At 41.6% G+C, this 23,105-nt stretch overlaps 1 protein-coding gene and 1 long non-coding RNA gene across 3 annotated transcripts in view; one reads left to right on the forward strand and one right to left on the reverse strand.

Moving 5' to 3' along the window:
• The window catches only part of LOC120744442 (mitogen-activated protein kinase kinase kinase kinase 2-like), a 32,908-nt gene that overhangs the window by 8,485 nt on the left and 1,318 nt on the right, over positions 1–23,105 (forward strand). The window contains exons 3-7 of the mRNA XM_040048861.1: positions 10,421–10,598; positions 10,687–10,758; positions 10,834–10,920; positions 11,003–11,073; positions 11,177–11,232. Of these exons, the coding sequence (XP_039904795.1) occupies positions 10,710–10,758; positions 10,834–10,920; positions 11,003–11,073; positions 11,177–11,232 (263 nt within the window). The 5' untranslated portion in view covers positions 10,421–10,598; positions 10,687–10,709. The remainder of the gene's footprint in view (positions 1–10,420; positions 10,599–10,686; positions 10,759–10,833; positions 10,921–11,002; positions 11,074–11,176; positions 11,233–23,105) is intronic.
• LOC120744443 lies at positions 15,735–23,032 on the reverse strand. 2 transcript variants are annotated; one of them, XR_005698364.1, is made up of 3 exons: positions 22,226–23,032; positions 16,407–16,684; positions 15,735–16,349 (listed from the first exon to the last, which is right to left on the reverse strand). It is a non-coding gene; the product is annotated as an uncharacterized LOC120744443 (long non-coding RNA). The 2 variants fall into 2 exon arrangements; XR_005698363.1 differs by lacking the exon at positions 22,226–23,032 and having other exon boundaries at positions 16,407–17,456.

Here is a 23,105-nt window from a genome sequence, read left to right on the forward strand (position 1 = left end):
ACTTGGCTGTCCAATTTAAAATCACTGTCTAACTTAAAACCAAAGTCAGTAATAAAAGGTTTAAGATAAACTTCCAGGGGTCCCAAACCAACAGAGGAGGACTCACAAGGACCACTAGTTCAAAACGCCAACATCTCTGTTTTCTTATCATTAGAATTTAAGAAGTTTAACCCTTTAAAGCCGATCGGAGCGGGCACGCTCTGTTTTGCATAACTATTTTTAAATCCCGGTAGCACTGCAACCACGTAAGCTAGCACAAAAATATTTTTTGCATATGAAACCGGAGGAGTTGTACTTACATCTTATGCCATCAGCTTGTCCTAGGTCACGGTTTCCTTCCACATATAGCTTTGCAAAAACTGCATAAAAACCATTTGCAGCAACACAAACATAATATTCCAGAAACACGCTTTGCCGATCTGATCAGCTGTTCATAACACTTCCTATGTTGGAATAGACGTCAGCGCGAACTTTCACATGTCCGCCATACCTGCCCGAAACCGGAAGTGATGTCGTTTTCGCAGAAATGTAGTGTTTCTTTTTTTTACCATCAGGGCCTCATGAGCCTATAATTGTGTTTTTAAGAGTTATCTTTGACTTTATGACTTTCTGTGTCGTTTGTGGGATGCTTAGGACTCATATTGCACTGCTGGAAATAGTTTATTTTGATGCACATGCTGCTTTTTTGCAAATTTGCATTATAATATTTATTTTCATTTTTCCTGCAGTATATAAAAATTGGTGTATTTCAAAAATAAAAGCATGAAGACACTCAAAATAAATTTCCTGTGGTAGGGAAACTATTTTGTGCAACTTTTTTGTATTTACAGTTTTGAGGGATAAGCCTCTTAAATTTCTCTAACTAGAAATATATGTTAAAAAAACAAAAACGATTTAAAATTTTTTTTGTAGTTTATTGCACTTTTTTGCAATTTATGTAATTACTATGCACTTAATGCACACATATTATTAAAACTTGGGTTATAATGGTTGTATTGATGTAAAGCAACTTGAAATGCTCCCAAAAATGGCTCCACAGCAGGTAAAAATATAATATAAGCTCTGGCGGACTTGGTTCTATGGTAGGTCTTAAAGGGTTAAAGCCAACCAAGCTTTAATGTTATTTAGACATGTCAAGAGAGGTTTTATGGAGATGCCATCCTTCTGCTTTAGTGGCAAATACATTTAACAGTCATCAGTGGAACAATGAAAAGAGATCCCATGCCTCTTAAGGGATGAAACCCAAAGGCAATATATACAGTAAAAAGAGCCCTAAACTTGACCCCTGTGGGACGCCACATGACAGAGAAGCAGAAGATGATTTGGAACCGAGAAGCTGACAGAGAAAGTTCTGTTTGCCAAATAAGACTAAACCAATTAAGTTCAGTGCCACCAATAACCACTACATCCTTTAACCAAGATAATAGGATGTTGTCGTCTACTGTGTCAAAAGCAGCAGTCAGGTCAAGCAAGACCAGAACAACGTGGGTACCAGAATAAAGACCTTTAAGAATGCAGATTCTGTGCTATAAAGGGTTTTAAATCCTGATTGACAAACCTCAAGGATGCCATTACATCTATAAAATATTTCAGTTGACACAAAACATTTTTCTCTAACACTTGGAAAGAAAATGCAGCTTGGAAATCGGTCTATAATTAGCTAAAACTGTGTGATCAAGGCCAGGTTTCTTAAGCAGTGGCTGCCCTACTGCATGTTTGAAAATTGCAGGAACCACACCAGAGGACAGACTGCTGTTAATAATGTCAAGGACAGACTGCCCTATACTAGGAAAGATTTCTTTTAAAAATCGTGGAGGGAAAGGATCCTGGGGGAACCTGCGGGGTTAATATGACACCCCCCAGGGCAGCTGTGGCTACAACCGTAGCTTGCCTCCACCAGTGTGTGAATGCGAGAGTGAATGAATAGTGGCATTGTAAAGTGCTTTGGGTGCCTTGAAAAGCGCTATATAAATCCAATCCATTATTATTATTAAAATCAGCAGTGCAAGGGACAGAGACAGAGGGGTCAGAGTCAGGAGATGTGATAAGAGGCCTGGTGGTGCCGACCTTTTCAATAAAAGATGATCATCATGTCTGGCGATTATACCTCAGCAGAGACTTTGTTTGGTGAATGACACAGGTCAGAAATAATAGAAACAAACTTCAGAGTGACAGACGAGCAACCACGCACACCAGCGCCATCTTGTTACCAGTCAGGTGTGAAGAACAGTTGGACCAAAGGTTCATTCAAGACTTTTTATGTGAAGGGCAGGAGTTTAAACTGGATTCTGGATTTATCAGAAAATCAGTTGAGTTCAGTCTGTTTCAGGATGGCTGAGTGGTCTAAGGTGCTGTGTTTAGTGCTCACTCTCCCCTGGAGGTGTGGGTTTGAATCCCACTTTTAGCAGTTTCTGCTTCATTGTCTTTCTCGGTGTTCACATCTCCTCATTCCTGAAATGGTCTGCTCACATTCACGTCCAGTCCAAAAAGGCTAGGCAAGCGCCTGTACTGTCTCCGACAACTCAGGAAGTTATCAGGTTTTTCCAGTGGTCCTCAGAACTTTCTATTCAGGCGCTGTGGAGAGCATCCTCACACAGAACATCACTTCCTGGTGTGGGAATAACTGTGTCCAGGATTGAAAAGCAGAGTGATCCGTGCGTCAGAACGCGTTACAAATGCAAATACAGTATGATCCACAAATAAAACTTCCCTACAGGACATTTACACCAGGAGATGTTGGTCCAGAGCATCTCAGATATTAAAGGACTGGTCCCATCCCAGTAACAAAATGCTTTGACTTCTGCAACCAGGCAGAAGGTTCCACACCATCGGGGCCAAAACAGAGACTCAAGGAGGAGCTTCTCTCCTCAGGCCATACGAGTCCTAAATCAGAACATGCCCCCACTCCCCTCATAGCATCAATAAGTGACTGAAACAGGACCTTATATCAATCTGTTCACACTTCTCTGGTCACTCAGTTGAATTACTCTGTTTATATTACTCTGGTCACTTGTTTACTTGCACTGCTCTGTCAATACTTTGCTGTGCTAATATGGCACAAGACACGTTAACGCTCCATTTGCACAATGTACATTTTCAGATTTTTGATTTAAAATTTCCAGACTTTTAAAATTTATTTACTTATTATATATAAAGTCTTTTTTTGTACAGTCAAAGGAGCAGTTCACTGTTTTTTTTGTAATTTAATGACTATGCATGTGACAAATAAAAAATCTCGAGTCTTGAACGTTATGCTCTCTCTTTCTAGGCCCTGCCAGTACTCTCGCTCCAGCATTTTGGATCAGCTGAAGGCTTTTGAGGGAGTTTTTATGACATCTGAAAATAGCAAATTGCAGTTGCCCAGGACTTGCATGAACAGTTCAACAGCAAAGCCACAAATACCAAACAGGCTCATCAGGGATTTGAACCCAGGACCGTTTACACCCAAAGTGAAAAGGGAAAAGCTTCCTTAGGCATTTTCCAGGTCACAGCAGAGGTGTGCTTGCAGGCCGAGGAGGAGTGAGGTGCTGAGGCTGCTCCTGCTGCTCTCCAGCGAAGCCCAGGTGGCTGCTCTCAAACCTGCCCACAGCAAAGAGGAGCAGCTTCAATTACATGTTTCTTAGATTGTCACAAATAAGCTTTCGTCTAATTTTCAGATGATCACTTTTCATTTTAAATTAAGAACCAATTTAGGTGGGTTATTTAGAGCTTCCAATGAGGTGCATGTGTTTAGATCATGGCGGACAAAAAAAGAGTACCTGAAGAAAAACCCTGCAACATGAAGCATGCACCCACTGCAATCAACACAGTGGCATGAGCATATAGTCATACAGATGAGCATGACAGCGTCAAGCTTTATAACCACAAACCTTACACCACAAATTAAGTCAAATTTTGACCCTAAAATCTGAATTTTGCAGTTAAAATCATCACATAATTTTCATCTGTAATATTTTATTTCACTTGGTACATAAGTTACATGTGTGCATAATGCACTGAAAGAGATTCCTTTGTGGTACTGAAGCACTAATGTTTACTGATGTTTATTTTTGTGTATCAGTAAAACTGATGTGCGTTTTTCCACATGCATATTCTTAATATTGTGTGAGAGAGTTACACATTTATAATATATGATACATAACTGTGTATTGTAGTAGTTCTGTGTACAAGTTTGAATTGAATTCTATTATTTAGTCTAAAATAAAACTCTGTGTTATCTTGTTAACATGAATAACAAATAATTACCTTAGAAAAACTTTTTGGAGAATTCAAATGGTAAACAATAAGAACAAGGCCAACGACATCCTTCATATCAGCTCTGTTAGCTGTCCCTGTATGAGGGACTATGGGAACATGTGTGCAGCTGCAGAGATTCTTTCAAATGGAGCCTAAACAACATGTGGCAGCTGAGAGGCTCTATAGACAACACGTGGGCTCGTCCAGGATTTGAACCCGGGACCTCTCACAGCCAAAGCGAGAATCTGATGCCACACAAATTATTTGTGCCGCTCCAAAAATAATTTCTGTCCACTTGAGATGAAGGAGAACAACAGCCTGATACCTGCAGGCCTGACAGCAGCAGATGTATCACTGCTGTAACACCTGTAACATTCAGCAGTCGTCTCATTGTTCTGACACACACAACAAACGTATTGACTACACTACACACTAACTACACAAGATTTGTGCTAAACGTGGCAAATCTCTCACATCTCAAACACGCCGTCACTCCTAAAACTTCCCCCTCCCTAAACAACTGTTGCGATATCATTTTTACCTATGAAGCGCCTTGAGGCGACTTTTGTTGTGATTTGGCGCTATACAAATAAAATTGACTTGAATTGAATTTTTTGATTGGTTGACATGGTACATCTTTCGACCAATAGGAAAGGGTGGGTTTTTTGGGGTTTTTGTTTTTTTTGCTCACAGGCTTTCGAGCGTTTTCCTTATAAAACGCCGTTTTTACCGTTTCTTCCCGCAGTAAATATAAACAACGATAGTATTCAGGAAGAAAACCAAACATTACAAATATTTTTATCATAACTCTGGTTTTACGTGGCCGATCAACACAATTTAAAAACTGGTAGAAAGTCCACACATTTTCCGTCAGTTGTTCCGTCTGTCCTGCTCACATCTCCAATGGTTGTACACGTTGTCATTAACGTGGCTTCACTCCTCATCAGCCGCTTTGCTCGCTAAAACACCGGCACATAAGGACGCTGTCATAGCCTGTCAACCACGTTGATTAGCTGCGTATATACGGATGTGAATCGCATTACTGGCTGGACTATGGGATAAGGTGGCATCGTTCTGATCCCATACAGGAGCAGCCAGTCACTGACTAACACTGCAAAACAGGATTGTTAAAGTTTTAATTTTCATTTCAATTCAGGTTGGATTTTTTTGTGCGCAACACAGATGTACTGTGCGCAGAGACCGTGCCTGCAGTGTGCAATTGCTCACGCCTGCAGCTTAGAGGGAACATTGGTCAGGCGTCAGTGTAGGAGAGCAGAGTGGAAGTGGAAGAAAGACAAATTGCAGGTTTCTTTTGAAATGTTAAAAGAATGTTGGAAATTTGATCAGAATACAGTGAAAATGAGAGAAACAGATATTTTTCTCAGATCATTGTGTTAAATTGTCATAATCCCCGTGTTCTCTTTAACACTATCAGCTCTATTCTAAACAACCCTGAAAGCCTCTGCTGACACATGTAATCAGTTCCTTTCTTTCTTTGTAAACAAGGTCGAGTCTGTCAGGTCAGCAATAGTTCTTCCTACAGATGACCCATCAGTGTTTATTCCATGACTGTAAACATGTTTCCATTTGTCACTTCAGTCTTTACTCTGAAATACAGGAAATGACATCATGGCTCCAAATCTTTGTCGTTCAAACAATTCTTTATTTAACTTTTTTTTTTAACTTTATTTAAGAACTTTAATAAAATACATTCAATAAAAACTTGAACAACAGGAAACTGATTTTTCATCCAACCACTGAAAAAAAAGGTAACCACTGAACACAAACACTACAGAACAATTTATAAAGATTAAAATGGAACTACAGGAACATTTTGATTCATAGCCTCATTAGATCTTTAAGGAGAGCCGATCTGAACTCTGTGGAGCCTGATCTCCAGGGTTTTAAGTTGGACTCTGAAACCAGAAGAGGATGTTTCTCTCTCTTCAGATTCGGTGTCGTCCTGTGATGGGAACGATTTCAGCCCTGCGTGATCGCGCTGATGTTTGCACAGAGCAGATAATGAAGTGAATGTTTTGGCACATTGGTAACAGTGAAACAGTTTATTAGTAACGTGGGATTGTTTGTGTGCAGAGTATGAACTGAGATTACTGAAGCTCTTGTCACACTGCTCACAGCTGTAGTTTCCTTCCATGTGTGTACGTTCATGCTCGTTACAATTACTTGAATGTGAGAAGCTTTTGTCACAGTGTCTGCGCTTGTATGGTTTCTCTCCTGTGAGGACTCGTTTGTGTGTTTTAAGGTCACCTGCAGTGGTGAAGGATGACCCACACTGATCACAGAGATGCTTTTTGACCCAACTGTGAAAGAGTTCATGTCGTTTTAAGTCACCTGACGTGGGGAAGCTTCTCCCACATTCTTTGCAGTATTTCAGTTTGTCGCCAGTATGTTTACGTTGATGTATTTTTAGGCCGGCTTGCTGACTGAAAGTCTAAAATACTTAGTCATTTGTTTAATTGTAATTTAGCATTATATAACTCATATAAAACTATCAATTGTAATTTTAAATGGTTTAAAAGCATGTAGAAGAGCATATTTAGGCAAGTACATTTCTCCTTTTGTTATCAAGAAGCACAGACAAAAAGGAAAAAAAAACTGAATCATTGGTCATTGGTCCCCACCAATGCCAAAACGAAATCTACGCCCACTGTCTCTTCCATTGCCGTTTCACTCCAAACGTAACAAATGTCCAACTCAGACACTGTTCTCAATTTGCATTCACACACAGTGAAGTTGCAGCTTGTTGGAAACGCATCTCCATCCATCCAGTCATGATGATGGTGTTTTCTCCTTGCTGATGCCTTTTGCACATACTGCTGTTGCTGCTGGACCCCTCGCTGCTCAGGATACTGCTGTTGTCTCTTGACCTGCCATGTTGTTGCTTTTGGATCTGCATTTCGCGACAGTCAAGTGGAGGGTGCGTCTGTCCTCTCAGTAAGTGAGTGAGACAGTAGACAGTGGTGAGGAGGGCTGTGAGAAAGCAAAACCACATAAATATGCCTGACACCCGTAAACGAAGCAGCATCTGGCTGCAGTTTAAAGACTTTTTTGTCTGTCTTGGTCTTGGTCTTGGTCTCGTCTCGACTTCGTCTCATCTTGGTCTTGGTCTCGGTCTTGGTCTCGTCTCGACTTCGTCTCGACTTGTTCTTAGTCTTGTCTTGGTCTCGATACCCTCTGGTCTTGGTCTTGGTTTAGGCGGTCTTGACTGCAAGTCTAGTTGCACCAGTGGTGCCATGAGCAGTATCTATCTGCTGCTCATCAGCTGCTATGCCGTGGTTATTGGCACAATGTGGTGTATTTGGATCACTCAATCCTAAGTGGATATGGATATGATCCAGGATTGGATGTTTTGTATAAAATTTGAAAGTAACAATTGTTCCTTTCCCCTTTGCTGTGTACTCTGCTGATGCTGTTTTCAAAACCTACCACACTCATGTACAGTATCAGTGTCACACTGAGATATTTCAAAGATAATAATAATACATTTTATTTGAAAGCGCCTTTCAAAACACTCAAGGTCACTGTACACATTAGAATAAAAAGCAAGATAAAAGCAAGCAGTTCACACAATCGTAAAAGCATAAGACATAAACTAATAAAAGAGCAGAGTGGGAGGATAAGCTATTTTGAACAAGTGAGTTTTGAGTTGGGACTTAAAGAGAGAGAAGGAAGAGATGTTTCTTAAATCAGGAGGTCGGGAATTCCAGAGTCGTGGAGCAGAGCAGCTGAAAGCCCTGCTCCCCATGGTGGCAAGACGGGGGGAGGGGACGGAGAGTGAAAGGGAAGAAGTAGATCTGAGACAACGAGATGGGGCGGTGATCTTAACCAGATCAGAGAGATATGGAGGGGAGAGATGATGAATAGCCTTAAATGTGTGCAAGAGTATTTTGAAATTGATGCCATATTTGACCGGGAGCCAGTGAAGCTGCTGCAGGACAGGAGTGATGTGGTGGATAGAAGGGGTCCTGGTGATGATACAGGCAGCAGAGTTCTGGACGCGTTGGAGCTTGTGGATGGATTTTTGAGTATAAAAATAAGCTGAATAAATACAAATAAAGGGAAAGAGCTGTCCAAACCTCTGTCTCTGACCATCTGTGTTAACACTTGAAATCGGAAACATGTAAATGTAACAAACGTGTTAAAACATAAGAAATCAGGAAGGGGCAAAAAAAGCATTTTGCTAAAAAAAGATTTAGAGCAGAAGTTTTTAAAATGAAGATATATTGCATTTATTTACGATTAAAAACACACAGAGCAGAAAGTGTGTTACTGTTTTACATCCACAGACACACAAGAAAAGAAGCAGGCAACATGAGGTCAAGTTATGGCAATTTTATTTTTGTATGTCAGTACATGTATTCAGAATAGAGTTTTTAAAAAACAAACAAACGTCCCAAGTAAAGTTTGGGGGGATTTTTGTGAAAGAAAGGTTGAGAGAGGGGGAAGGAGGAAGATGCTGCTGGGTCAGTTCTTTCTCAGCAGTCTGCTCCAGAATCCCCTCCTGTCCTCGGCTTGCTTTTCTTTTGCCTTCAGCTCTTTTAAGGTTTTGTTGAGCTTCTCCTCGGCATCTTTAAATGTTTCTTTCAGCTGCTGTTTGGCCAGTTTCCCTTTGTGTTTGAGGAGCTCTTTAGCTTCCTTTTTGTGCTTTTGTATTTCTTTAAGTTCATCTTTGCAGCCTTTCTTGGTCACCGTCGTTTCTTTCTTGAATGCCTTCAACTGAATTTTCTCTTCTGCAAGTTCCTCTTGCACTTTCATCAGTTCCTTCTTCATGCTTTGAGTGTAACTCTTTGTATCTTCCATTTCTTTCTTTGCTTCCTGTATTTTAACTTTCTCTTCCTCCAACACTTTTTGAGCTTCCAACAATTCTTTCTTCATATTTTCAATCTCATTTTCTGCCTCATGTTTACATTTTTTCTCCTCTTCAAGTTGTTGCTTCACATGCAGTAATTCCTTCCTTAGTGTTTCAGCTTCAGCCGTTACATTTGAAGCTTCTTGTGTTTCCAACTGCATTTTCCTTCTTTCCTCTTCAAAAGCTTCCTGCACCTCCTGTAATTCCTGAGGCTCAGCGCATATTCTAGCCTGCTGTGTGGGTGGGCAGCTAGAAATCACTGGTGGGCAACATGAGTGAGGAGAAAACTGGAGCAGCCAAGCAGGGAGCTGCAGGTTGCTGGTTTGAGTCTCTGTTCAGATGCTGGTGTCTCCTCTCTCTGAGATGTCTGCAAATAGTCCCAGATAAAACAATAAGGATAATAAACAAACACGTGACTAAAATAACAATTATGACTCTGATGTGTTTCATGTGTAGCAGGATGGCCTCTATACAGCAGTCGCTGCAAGCATCCACATCGCCACACTTACTATTCTTTAAGCAGGCGTGCTGGGCTCCTCCTAAGGAAAGTTTGAAACTTCATTTCCTTCATGCTGGTGAACTTTTTACCAAATATTTTCATCAAAGCTTCTCCATCACTGACAGGGATTGTTTGGATCTTCACACTCATCTCCACCAACCCTAAAAAATGAGTCTCACTTTGCTCATATAATGCCAGGAGTGTCTCCATATTCCACAAAAGTCTATGCAAACATGTAACAGTATCCCATATTCATAGAAATATTATTGATATTATAACAAAAGCTGTCTCCAACACAATTGTCCCAAGTGCTTTTTTAAACAGGATTTGCAACCAGAAGATTTCCCTATAGCTTAATTTTTTTTAAATATTTTGTACACAACAACAGAATCATTTCAGAAAAACTCAAAATGACTGGTGTCAATATTATTTGCCCCACAAAAAAGGTCAAATATAAAAAAATATTGCAAATATTGCACAGTGAAAAGGCACTACAGCTCAGTTGTTCCCACTCGCCTTTGTCCTCCTGTCTCCCCTCCCTCTCCCCTCCAACGAGGAGTTAAACAGTTTGATGGCGTGTGGGACAAAGGAGTTTTTAAGCCTGTTGGTTCTTGACTTTGAGAGAAGCAACCTGTCGCTGAATAGGCTCCTCTGATTATTTCCGAGCACGTGCAGAGGATGCCCAGCATTGTCCATAATGTCCATCAGTTTCTTTAATGTCCTTTTCTCTGCCACTGTCACCAAAGTGTCCAGCTTCATGCCGACCACAGAGAATTTATTTAGTTTTTCTTGTTTCCTTGGTGACTGTTTCACAGCAACTCACCATCAGGCTCCCAGATTCTCTTCCGATATTTGAACTGCTGGTGTTGGCAACAGATGAGTTTCCTTAGCTGTGTGTTGGAGTGAGAGACTGTAGTAATGATAAACCACCAACCGGCCAACAGCTCAGGTTTGATATTATAGAGCTGAACGGCGCTCCTGTTCCAGTGCCAGGTAGGACCGTTTCTGAATTTCTCTGCTGACTTCCTGAAGCTTCAAGCTTCAACTTGTTTCAACAAGCTTCCTTCTTTCCGTGCGTCAGGAGATAGTGGAGCACTCAGAGCCATGCAGGTAACCCAGCTGGACCGAGACACTGTTCTCATCACCTTGGAAAGTAAGTCCCCTCGCATATTGTGAATCCTTCAAATGTTTTTCATGCTCATTCTCAATCTGTGTACGGTTTGGACAGGAACTGTAAAGATCGTGAACCTGCAAGGACTTCCATCCAGACAGCTGGCTGCAGAAATAGTCTTTGACTTCCCCATTGAAACACTAGGTAGAAATAATGATGCGACAAACAGAGTGAATGAGAGCTAATGTGTGTCCTGAAAGCTGAGTGACACCTCCTGTTCTGTCAGTCTGCTTGCAGGATAGTGTGCTGGCGTTCTGGAAGCATGGCCTCAAAGGGAGGAGTTTCCATTCAGATGAGGTGATGAACTAGTAAATTCATCCAACGTTGGCTGAGCTCGTATCATGTGCTTATCATATTTGTTCTAAGTCATTACACATGTGAATTTTCACTTTATGTGCAGGTAACACAAGAAATTACAGATGAGAGTCGTGTGTTCAGAGTTCTGGGAACAAACAGGTATGTTAACAGTATGCTGACAAGAGCTATCAATCACTGTGAGAAACGAGTAATCCTAGTACATCAGAAGTAATCAGGTTAGTATTTTTCTTGATACTATTGTTAATAGACCTGGAAGTGATTTTCAGAGTAGCATGTGGAAGTAGCATGAATACTACTAGCATTAATGGTAGCATTAAAGCAGGAGTCACACTAGAGTGTTTGTTCTGTTGGTTACTCAGATCCAAGGATTTAGGAAATGCAGCCTATGTGTTTGCATGCAGCCCTCCAAAAAAACAGCCATTAAAGTTACCAACTACCATCTACCTGACACTTTGTACAGAAAACTACTTTCCTTAGTGCTAATTTTCTTTATGCTAGTACCAAATCACAACAATAGTCACTTCAAGACACTGTGTATTGTAAGGTAAAGGCCCTGCAATTATGGTGCACAAAGGTGAAAAACTCCCTTTTAGCAGGTGAAAACCTGAACCAGGCTGGGGGAGGGGCGGGCATCTGCTGCGATCGATTGGGGGGGTGAGAGGAGGAAGACGGGACAAAGACAATCTGGGGAAGAGAGCCAGAGAATATTCTCAACTAATGATTGAATGCAGAGAGGTGTATAAACAGATAGTGAGTGAAAAGGGCGACTGAAGAAGAAACACTTGGTGCATCACGGGAACCCGCCAGCAGCCTAGACTTAGACTAACTAAGGGAGGATTCAGGGAAGAAAGGAAAGTTGTAATCCTAATGTTAAAAGTAGAGAGGGTGTCTGTCTCCCAAACCCAAACTGGAAGCTGGTTCCACAGAAGTGGTGGCTGTAGCTCAGGTGGGGGAGCCGGTCACCTACTCCCCGTCTACATGCCAGATATCCTGCATGAAAGTTGCTCTCCGGTGCATCCGTCAGAGTATGAATGGGTGTGAACGGGTGAATGAGGCAAGCTTTGAGTGCTCAGAGTAGAACAGCACTATATATGAACCGGTCCATTTACCATTTACCAAGAAGGGCCTGGAAACCGAAGGGTCTGGCTCCCATTTTACTTTTAAATACTCGGAGCGAAGTGCTCTAATGGGGTGATATGGTACTATAAGGTTATTAAGATAAGACAGGGCCTGATTATTCAAAACCTTTTATGTGAGGATTTTGAATCTTTTATTCTGGAGCCAATAAATGTTCTGTTTCTAGCCCCTGTCAGGACTCTCGCTGCAGCATGTTGGATTAACTGAGAGCTTTTAGGACATCCTGGTAATAACCTCAGCACTTCCTTTTGATCATTTTTGTGGGGGGAGGGGGCATTAACACCAGGTTTTTTCAAACAATTGACACACAACCTGTGAAAATGAATCATTTCAGTAACTACAAGTGTGTGTTTACATTTGGATCGTATAGATATCTGGCATTAAAGCTCAGTCTTCAGAAAATGTCCTTTTCTTTTTGATTTCTTTCAGAGCAGTCTGGAATTGATTTTTGACTAAATAATTAAAGCTAATAATAATATATTACTATATTATATTACTAACAAATCCAGGACACCCCTGTTGATCCAGTAGCTCTTAATGAAGTTTGAAATAAGAATCGTGGTGAGTTCATTACAAATATTTCACAATTTCTTTTTTAAATCAGTCATTACTGGAATCATCTGAAGTGCAAAAACAGTGAGATTATATATGAGAAGGACGGACTCAAAGACTGTCGTGTATCACATATATATTACATAGATGTCCAAAATCAATGCATCATTAATGAAACTGAAACAAAAGTACTGAATTTCATGTGGAAGACCAAACCTCAGCATTCAGGAAAGTCTTATACAGGAGCAAAGATAATGGACGTTACCCGGAGTTTTCCACTGTGAAACCAGGAATAACAGCTTAAAAATGTTGTTGGATTTCTGGGATCTAAATCATTGTCAGCCTGGCAGGCAAATAGCGTGGACACCAAAGTTTGTGAACGTGATAACCTGAGAACAAAGACATGTAGGATTTTAAATCGGTACCATAGGTGTGTCTACTGGGTGGCTGAGGCTTAGCGCTGGTGGCTGCCAGTACTAAGTATTATTATACAACTGTGCCAACCCTTATTTAGTGGATCTTATCTTCTTTCCTTGTGTTTCAGTTAGTTTTTACTCGAACTGGGTGCAGAAGGAATCCTCGCAAAGGTTTCTTTTTCTTCTGTGTTATGTTTTATGTATTTCTCAGCTCTTTGCTTCCTTTACTTTAAACTTGTTTGTATGCTGTTGTGTAAATGTTCACACTTATCATAAAGTTTAAAAAAGTAGTAGGTGTGGTGATGAGCAGGAACAGGAGTAAAACTCCAGTAAGTGTACCAGTACTGTACCAGTGTGTAGCATTAAAGTCAAACTACAGTGGTTGTAGTATCAGTAGAGTAGTGTTAGTACTAGAGGTGGGAGGAGTAGAAGCAGGTGGAGGCACTGGCTTTAGGTTAGTACTGCCTGAAGGAAATTTCCGTCCCGGGTTTCCTCCGTGGCGTGAGCGATAAGCAGAGTTTTGTCCTTTCCTTATAATACTCCTAATTATTCAAAGTAACACTCAGGTATGCCGTTCAGCTGGGTTAGTTACGACGTCGGGAGCAGTTAGGAGAACAAAGTGACAGAAACTGTTCAGGTTGCTCTCCCACAATCAACTCAAAGGTTTATTAAGTATACAACAGCTTATATAGAGGAAAAAGGTTCGTGTGTCAGCATGTTCTCAGTTCAAACCGGTACAGACCAAATAAGGAAACGTCTTCCTGCCTCCTGAGCAAAGAAGTATCCTTTGTGTAGTTTATCTCTTCAGTTACAATTTATGATCATCCCAGCAAAATACACTCCTAGACATAGAATACAGAGTTCTTTCATTAGTGAATTCTGAAACAAACCACCTGGCCTTTAACAAGCTCTTTTCTAGGAGATAAAGAAGGGAGGATGGGAGTAAGGAAGTGATCTCTGTGGTGTTTTCGACCTTGAGGTACCATCCTGTGATTCTTACACATTAATTCTTGGGTCACAGAGAAAGAGAAAAACAACTAGTAAATGGGCCTTATTGAGTAACAGTTTTCCTGTATAAAACAATATCCTGTAAATGCTACCATGGTATCAAAATATCACAACAGTTCCCCCCTTTTATCATGAAATGATAACATAGTATAAAGACAGAATGTAATAACATAATATAAAGACAAATCATAAATGTGAAACAAATCATAAATGTGACTAGTCCTTCGAGTAAGCTTAATATCAAAATTTTAAAAAAAGGAAAAAAGAAGAAAAGAAAAAGAAGAAAACTTCATTCTCTTCTTGGACAATCGAGTAATTCCCAATCTAATGCTCAATACATACATCAGGATCATCATTGATGACATCTGACACATAATCCGGGTCAATTTGTGCCAATTGCAAATACATTGAAGTAGCTGTACTAGTAGCTATACGGGTTATCATTGAACGTACACAGGGTATCACACAACAGACAATAATCATCAAAAACAAAATAATACATGCTACAATGGTTACAAAAGCTACAATTAGTTCCTTCCATTTTCCAAACGTGTCCTGCAGCCACTTGTCTAGCCACTGACCGTGACCTGCATTGGCTCTTAGTTCTATCTGTAATGCTTCAAGTTTATTCATAGCTTGTGTGAATGAACCGTTAGGGGCGGTATTATTGGGAATGAAAGTACAGCAAACATCTCCAAACATCGCGCAAACACCTCCTTTCTCAGCTAACAGCATGTCTAAGGCCATCCTATTTTGCATGGTCATTAAAGAGGTAGCAGACATCTGTTCTCCTAGGGCCTTAAGGGCCGTATTGGTCAGATTGGTATGTCTTTGCTGATGGTAATAAACATAATTGATCCAGGCTACATTTTTGTTTACCTGTATCCAAGGTAGTATTGAGGCAAACCCTGCTGATATTTCTCCTTGTGCCTTTAATTCCTTTGGTGGAACTCCTATAGCATCTATGTAAATGTTATGTGAGTAAGTGGAGCGTTTTGTACGTCTGCTGGATACAGGCAGATCCGAGGTTTGTTGTATCAGTAGTTCTTGAGCTAAAGTTACTAGACCACAGGTACCGGTCCAATTAACAGGTAAAGCTAATCTAAGGGTATTATTGCACATCCAATACGCATGTGGGATTGGTCTGGTCAGGCGCGAAGCTGTAAAGCCTTTTAATATGCCTCCCCAGTACGAGTCGTTTAGTGTGTTGGGCGAATGCAGGATTGTTGAGTTATCTGAGTGCGTACCCATATATGCATATATATAAGAAAACATATGTCTATATTGTGTCCTGTCAACACTCGCTGCTAGCCATGTTTCGTTACAGCGTGCTCCTGGGTAGAGTCGTTAATCATGCTAACATCCTTACTAGAGACTTGTCCTGTGTATATGAGTAAACAATCTAAAGGACTTAGTTCTACTCGCACCGCTTCAATCAGGGTTACTGTTAAGGGCCCCTTTTCATCATTTTTGAATAGCATCTTTGTCAGGGGAAAACCTGAGATTGGGTATCCCACTACAACCTGCTCTGGATTACCCTTTGAACAGACATAACAATTACTGTTTCCTAAATCACGAACAGCTGTTCTAGCATTTTCATACCAGGAGTTAACTCCTGCTCTAGAGGGCGCATAAAATGGTTTATTAGTGGCGTCTATGCTGCCATTTACTGATTTTAGGGAACGTGAAGAGCGTATTATGTAGGTGTCTTGCAAAATAGAGCATGAGGTATCGTCAGCAAAATATGACCTGCAGAAATGTGAACATGGTTGCAGTTTACAATACAAAATAGCAAAGAAAAATCCTAAGGTTAATGCGATAGATATGATAAATAACCTAAATATATAAAAAAATATATAAGGAAAAACACAGTTCTTCAGTCGTCTCCTGGCCTGGTCCCAGGTTCGAGAGACATATAATAAGCGCCGTGTGATGACAATGGGCATTTCATTTTCTCCATTATCAGGATGGAATGAGTCTAGCTTTATCAGATTAGACATCATGTGGTACTTTTGGCTTTCTGTTCCTGCTGGATGTTCGAGTACCTTGCTGTGGCTCTTTCAGACGTTGTGTGTTAATCAGTGATTGCGTGTGTGTAGGTGGATTGGATCCGGGCGTTGGCTCGCCGGAGACGTCATCTACCTGTGTGTATTTATTTGTTCTGGTTCCGGGCGTTGGCTCGCCGGAGACGTCATCTACCCGTGTGTATTTATTTGTTCTAGTTCCGGGCGTTGGCTCGCCGGAGACGTCGTCTGCTTGATCCGACACCTGAGATGGTCTGGTTGGGCTGGTCTTAACCCTGCTGGCATGAATCCACTGAGGTTGTCCGTCTGTGAGGATGCTGGTTCTCGTCACTGCAAGTACAGTCTGGGGGCTGGAAAACGCGCGGCCTCCCCAAGTGTCCTTGGTTTTAGCGACTTCACCAACACCGCATCCCCTGGTCTCCACTTGTGGGTTGGATCTGTGGAGGGGAGAGGCTGGGAGAGACAAACTTTCTGATAGTTATTATTCAGTGTTTCTACCAGATTGTGGACATAGTCGGACAATGCAGTGTCTACATCCCCTTCCAATAGCAGTGCCCCTCTGGAAGCTGACCATGGTGTTGGAAATGGTCTTCCCATGATTATTTCAAATGGAGATAATTTGGTTGCTGCGGATGGAGTCATTCTAATCTCACAGAGGACTTGAGGAAGTAATTTGACCCAGGTCATTCCTGTTTCTATCATTGCTTTAGTCAGGCGATTTTTTATGGTCCTATTCATTCTTTCTACAACTCCTGAACTCTGAGGGTGGTATGGCACATGATATTTCCAGTCTATTCCTAAGGTTTTGGCACACTTTTGAATTACTTCTGATGTAAATGAAGGTCCTCTATCACTGTTAATCTGGTGAGGTATTCCAAATCTGGGTATTATTTCATTGCACAACTTTTGACAGACTACTTCTGCAGTTTCTTTTGAGGTTGGATAAGCTTCTACCCATTTACTAAATTGATCCACTATTACCAGTAAGTACTTGATGCTTCCTTGTGCTGGCATATGTGTAAAATCAATTTGTAATGTATGAAATGGAAAATCTGGTTGTGGTAAATGCTGATGTTTTGCTTTTGGTTTTCCTACATTAGTTCGTGCACATGTTAGACAGGTTGCTAATATGCTTTTTACTGCATGTGATGTTTTCTCAATTACAAATCTTGATTTTATTGCCCCTATTACCCCTCTTTGTCCGACATGACTCACACCGTGAAAAAAAGGACTGGCAGCAGGGAAGATGGGAGGGCAATCAAACCCTCAAGGTTTTTATATAGGCCATCCCTGTCAGCTAAGGTACAGTCATTATTCTCCCAATAGGTGTAATCACATGCAGAGGCTTGCTCTTGTATGAATTTTAAATCAACATTTGTGTCTAAATAGTCTGGGAGTGTAACAAGTGGCAGCTGTAGGGGCACAGATAATACTTCCTGTGGAGGTGGGAGCTGTGATGCAGCTGCAGCCTTGGCTGTCACGTCTGCTAAGGCATTACCTGTTGCTTCGTCTGTGTCAGCTGTACTGTGTCCTTTCGTTTTTACAACTGCAACGGCCGATGGCAGCTGTATAGCCTGCAAAAGTCTCTGCACAAGATCAGAATTAGCAATTTATTTTCCATCAGCAGATCTAAATCCTCTCTGTCTCCACAATGTGCCAAAGTCATGTACGACGCCAAACGCATAGCGGCTGTCTGTGTAAATTGTCACACGCTTATCCACATGTAACTCACAGGCGCGTATTAAAGCCATGAGCTCTGCTTTTTGTGCTGAGTGAAATGGTAATGAGTGAGCCTCTAGTATGATGTCAGGCAATGTCACCACTGAATAGCCACAAAGAAATGAGTTGTCATTCGGCCTTGAACAGGACCCGTCCACATAAACCGTGGCTGAGTCTGGGATGGGTGTTTGTTCTAAATCTGGACGTGGTGCTGTGGATTCCTGTATACGTGTCATGCAGTCATGATCGTCAAGCCTGTCTGAGCCATCCTGTCGGTCAGAAGAACACAGCATATGGATCAATAAATGTGCTGGCGAATTGGGTGTGCTGCTCGCTTTTATGGTGAGGTTTGCTGTGGAGGTCAGTGTAGCTTCATAACCTGAGCGACGTTGTGCAGTCATATGTTGTGTAGTTATGTTTGCTAGAATGGTCGTGACCTGGTGATTGGTGTGTAGAATAGTGTCATGTGAGAGTGTAAGCTTCTCGCAGTCCCTTATCATGATAGAGCAAGCTGCTACTGCCCTCAGGCAGGCCGGCATTCCCTGAACAACTACAGGCAGCACCTTTGAATAGAAGGCTACTGGACGGTAGCCACTGCCATCCTCTTGGGCCAGTACACCTGTGCAGGTTGTGCCGTTCTCTGTGACGTACAGATGGAATGGTAAGTGGTAGTCAGGCAGACCCAAACAAGGGGCGGAGGTCAGCGCTCCCTTTAATGCATTGAAAAAGGCAGTCATTTCTGTGGACCACAGTATTCGAGGAGGCTTGTCTTTTTTACAACAGTCACGCAGAATGTGGTCATGAAAAGAACAGTCTGGTATCCACTGTCTGCAATAGTTCACCATGCCCAGGAAGGACAACATGTCCTTCTGTGTAGTGGGCCGAGGGACGGAGGTCACAGCTTTGACCCTGTCTGCAGTCATGGAACGTTTTCCGTGAGACAGTGTGAATCCCAAATATTGAACAGAAGTCTGACAGTACTGCATTTTCTTTGCCGATGCTTTGTGGCCAGTCTGTTGGAGGTGCTGGAGAAGCATGTGTGTAGCAGTTTGACATAGTTCCTCACTCGGAGCACAGAGGAGGAGGTCATCCACATACTGGATCAGAGTACAGCCCTCAGGAGGAGTAAAGCTGTCCAGGGTAGCACGGATCACCATTGAGAAAGCAGCAGGGCTATCTACCATGCCTTGAGGCAGACGAGTCCAAGTGTACTGCTTATTTCTATGTGTGAATGCAAATAACGGCTGTGTGTCTTCATGCACAGGTACTGAGAAAAAGGCGGAACACAAATCCACCACGGTAAAATGTGTGGCTGTGGATGGAATAGATGTCAATATGCTGGGGACGTCTGGAACCAGAGGTGGCAGAGGCATAATGACTGCATTAATTTGTCTTAAGTCTTGTGTAAAACGCCATACGCCAGGTTTGTTAGGCTTTGGCACAGGATTGACAGGAGTATTATATGGAGATACTGTGGGCTTTATTACTCCTGTAGTCAATAAATCTCCTATGATGACATCTAGGGCTGAGGCTTTTTCGGCAGAAATGGGATATTGCTTGACATATACTGGCTTGTTGTTTTTTAGCTGCGCGTGATAAGGTGTGCAGTCAATAAATCCTACATCATTCTCACCTTTAGACCATAATGTCATATTCTGGTATTCAGCTGGCAACGTAACTGCAGAAATAGTACAGTGGATAGGGTAGGTTAGATCTATGTGTCGACATGGTGTAGTTATGTCATAACCTATGTCTGAGTTATGTGACAAAACCACTGTTTGACCTTCACTGGTGTGAGCAGTTATCATGCTGTTGAACAGTGTGAGAGAGACAAAAGTGTGGCTCCCAGATATGGGATTACCTGGCAGTGGTTTTTGAACACGTCTTTGGCACAGTGTGTGTCGTGGAGTACCAGACAAAAAGGTGTTGAGTTCATTCTCTGCTGAGGCGTCCAGCTGACACAGAGGCTGTTCCTTCTCCATGGTGCATAAGGCAGAGAAAACATAGCTGTTATCAGTATCAGCAAACATTTCACCCTTTGTGTTAAATGAAATACACAGATTCATTTTTGCCATTAAATCCCTGCCTAATAAATTCACAGGCGAATTTGGAATAATTACGAATGGATGATATGTGATTTCATCTGGTTTTGGGCCCCAGCGTGTCTTTAGAGAATGAGTTTTAGGGCATCGCACTACAGTTCCGTTAATTCCCATAGTGTTGATACACACAGAGGAAACAGGCCCATTATAGAATTTTCCAGACAGTGAACTTTTAGTGGCTCCGCTATCCACTAAAAATGGGTATTCCTTACCATCTATTTCTACCTGTAGCATGGGCAAGTGCTCTGTGTTAGGGGACAGTTGCAAATGCAGCATCGTGTGTAGTGCTTCACACTGCTGTCCCTCATCCTCACCTGGGCCTCCCTATTGGCGGTCCAGCCGGGGGTTATCAGATGATGGGAAGAGATCATGGTGGGAATTGTAACGCACCCTTTCCCATTCTGATTCATGCTCTGGGTTTCTGCGGCTACTGGAAAACTGAGCTAAATTTGCACCTCTAGCTTGTCTACCTTGTGGGTTGTAAGGCTGCTGCCTAGATGTGGGGCCATTATTGCATGCTTCTTGTGGTTGCCAGTTACCTTGACTGGAAGAGCTCTGCTGACGCCTAGTGGCAGGAACTTGTACTGCGTTCTGTGGTCGAGGCGCGTGTGCCCTGTTGGAAGCTGCAAATCGACATTCCCTGGACCAGTGTCCTACCTTTCCACAGCAAAAACACACATCTCTACTCTTATCTTTCCATCTTCTGAAACTTCCTTGCTGTGCTGGAGCGGGTGATCCTGCATACATTAGTTTCTCACTTTCTTCTGAGCCTTCAACATCAAAATTCAACATCATCTTAACACTTTTAGCTTTTGTGGTAGTAGGAAAAAGGTCTGCACTGGCCTTCAGTTGTACAAGCTTTAAGAAAGCATCTTTACTCAGTTCGTAGAGATTATCAGTAGCTGTCACTTTTAGCAACTGAGAGCATTCAGGGTGGATATTGTTCAAAAAGGTAGTAATGAAAATCTGATCATTACCATCCTCTGGCATGCATGCCTCATTAGTCCAACAGTGCATAAAGCGTTTTATGAATACTAGGATAGATTCATCAGGCTTCTGTTTACACATAGTTACTGCATTTAAGTCAATTTTGTCTCTGGACATTGTTAGCAGGAATTTCTTTAGATTCTTAAAGAAATCGGTGATTTTGTCATTATTTACCCACAAAAACTCTGCAGTTGTGGATGCTTTATCATGCTTTGGGTCTAATTCACCTATCTCTCTTATGAGTTGTGACTCGGTTACTCCAGGAATGCATTGACACAATATGTACCTGTAATCCGGACCACCCAAATGGTGATATCTGGTACTTCTCTGTAGTGCAGAGACAACGGCTGTAGGATTTTTAAGAGGATCGGGAAGCTCTTTAATAGTTGCCACTAATTCTGAGATTTTAGGGGGCTGAATACAACACTGATCTCCTATTATCATAAAGGGGTAAGTGTCATTGACGTCACTAGATTTTGGTTCTGTTTGTTTATTACCGCGAGTGTTGGCGTAAGGACCTTTGTCATTCTGGCTTTGTTTTTCCTTTTTTCCTTTTAGATAAGTCTTTATTAAAGTTCGGGTAACAGGTATTTCTTTAGCTACCTCTAAACCTCTAGCTACGATATCGTGGCGTTTCATGTGGGTGTCTATCGTGGACACTGCCTGATGCAAAAGTTTTTCTTCATAGTCGTCTAAATTGTTTTTCATAAGTTCCTCACATTCTTCTTTCAAAAGTTTTTCTCTTTTTCTATGTTCTGCTAATTCTTCCTCGTGGCGTATATATTGTTTTTCCTGATCTTGTTCAAAGAGACGGCTAAGATCCGTTGCATGTGATTCAGGTTTTTTGTCACTTTCTTTTAAGCTGGTTGGATCAGAATGCTGACATTGTTTACGTGCAGCTGCTACAGCGACTATTAATTCGGTCTCATCTTCGTAAGGGGGTGGGGCTGTAGGCTGAACGGCTGAGCATGCAAGACTAGCTTTTCCTGCGGTAGATTTATTTTCTATGCTAGAGCCTGCACTAGTTTTATTTGATGTTAAAGCATCTACACCTGGTTCCGGTCCCTTTTTCCATAGCGGTAACATTCGATGTATCACGTCGCAGCATTCTATCATATATTTTCTACAGGACTGTTTAAGCAGACTACTTTTCTTATCACAAATGATATTCAACATTTCTACTGACCTGTTTTCTGGCGATAATCGCTCGGGATAAGGCTCCGGAAATAAATTAGAATGCATTGAACTTACAGTTCTTAAGTTGTAAACAAAGTCAGTCACGTAAGCACTTCCACATGTTCTGGATACGTAATCATGGAAGTCTTCACCGATTCGCGGACGTGGGTTACACGTAACCGGAAGTGGGAGTCGTACTGAGCCGTTATTTGTAACTTTATATTTTATTTTTTTTGGTTTTACAGGTAATTTCGATTTTTTATCGGACCTGTCTGTGGTCTTTGAATTATTCTGACCCATGTTCAGTGATTTCCAGAGGGGTTTACACGCTTGAAGGATTTATGTTAGTATTTTGCTGCGGCACAGCTGAGGTTACTTTAAATTTATTGCTAGCAATTTTTGTTTGGGTGAGCAACTTCTCACTTAACGAGCAACTTCTCGCAATACAACAGGCAACTTCCTGTGTCTTTCTGCTTTTAATTTACTTTATTCGGGGACTAAGGAAGTCGTCAGTGTATCTCTCTGGATCACTAAGTGAAACTTCGTCAGCATATCCCGTTTCTTTTATAGGTTGATCACTGAGAGAGGTATAATACGGTCTTATATAAATATAAAAGACGCATATTTACCTTCGTCAGCAATCCCACTTCTGACACCAAATTGAAGGAAATTTCCGTCCCGGGTTTCCTCCGTGGCGTGAGCGATAAGCAGAGTTTTGTCCTTTCCTTATAATACTCCTAATTATTCAAAGTAACACTCAGGTATGCCGTTCAGCTGGGTTAGTTACGACGTCGGGAGCAGTTAGGAGAACAAAGTGACAGAAACTGTTCAGGTTGCTCTCCCACAATCAACTCAAAGGTTTATTAAGTATACAACAGCTTATATAGAGG

Source organism: Simochromis diagramma, unplaced genomic scaffold, assembly GCF_900408965.1.
Source record: "Simochromis diagramma unplaced genomic scaffold, fSimDia1.1 OVJJ01000181.1, whole genome shotgun sequence".
Lineage (NCBI taxonomy): Eukaryota > Metazoa > Chordata > Actinopteri > Cichliformes > Cichlidae > Simochromis > Simochromis diagramma.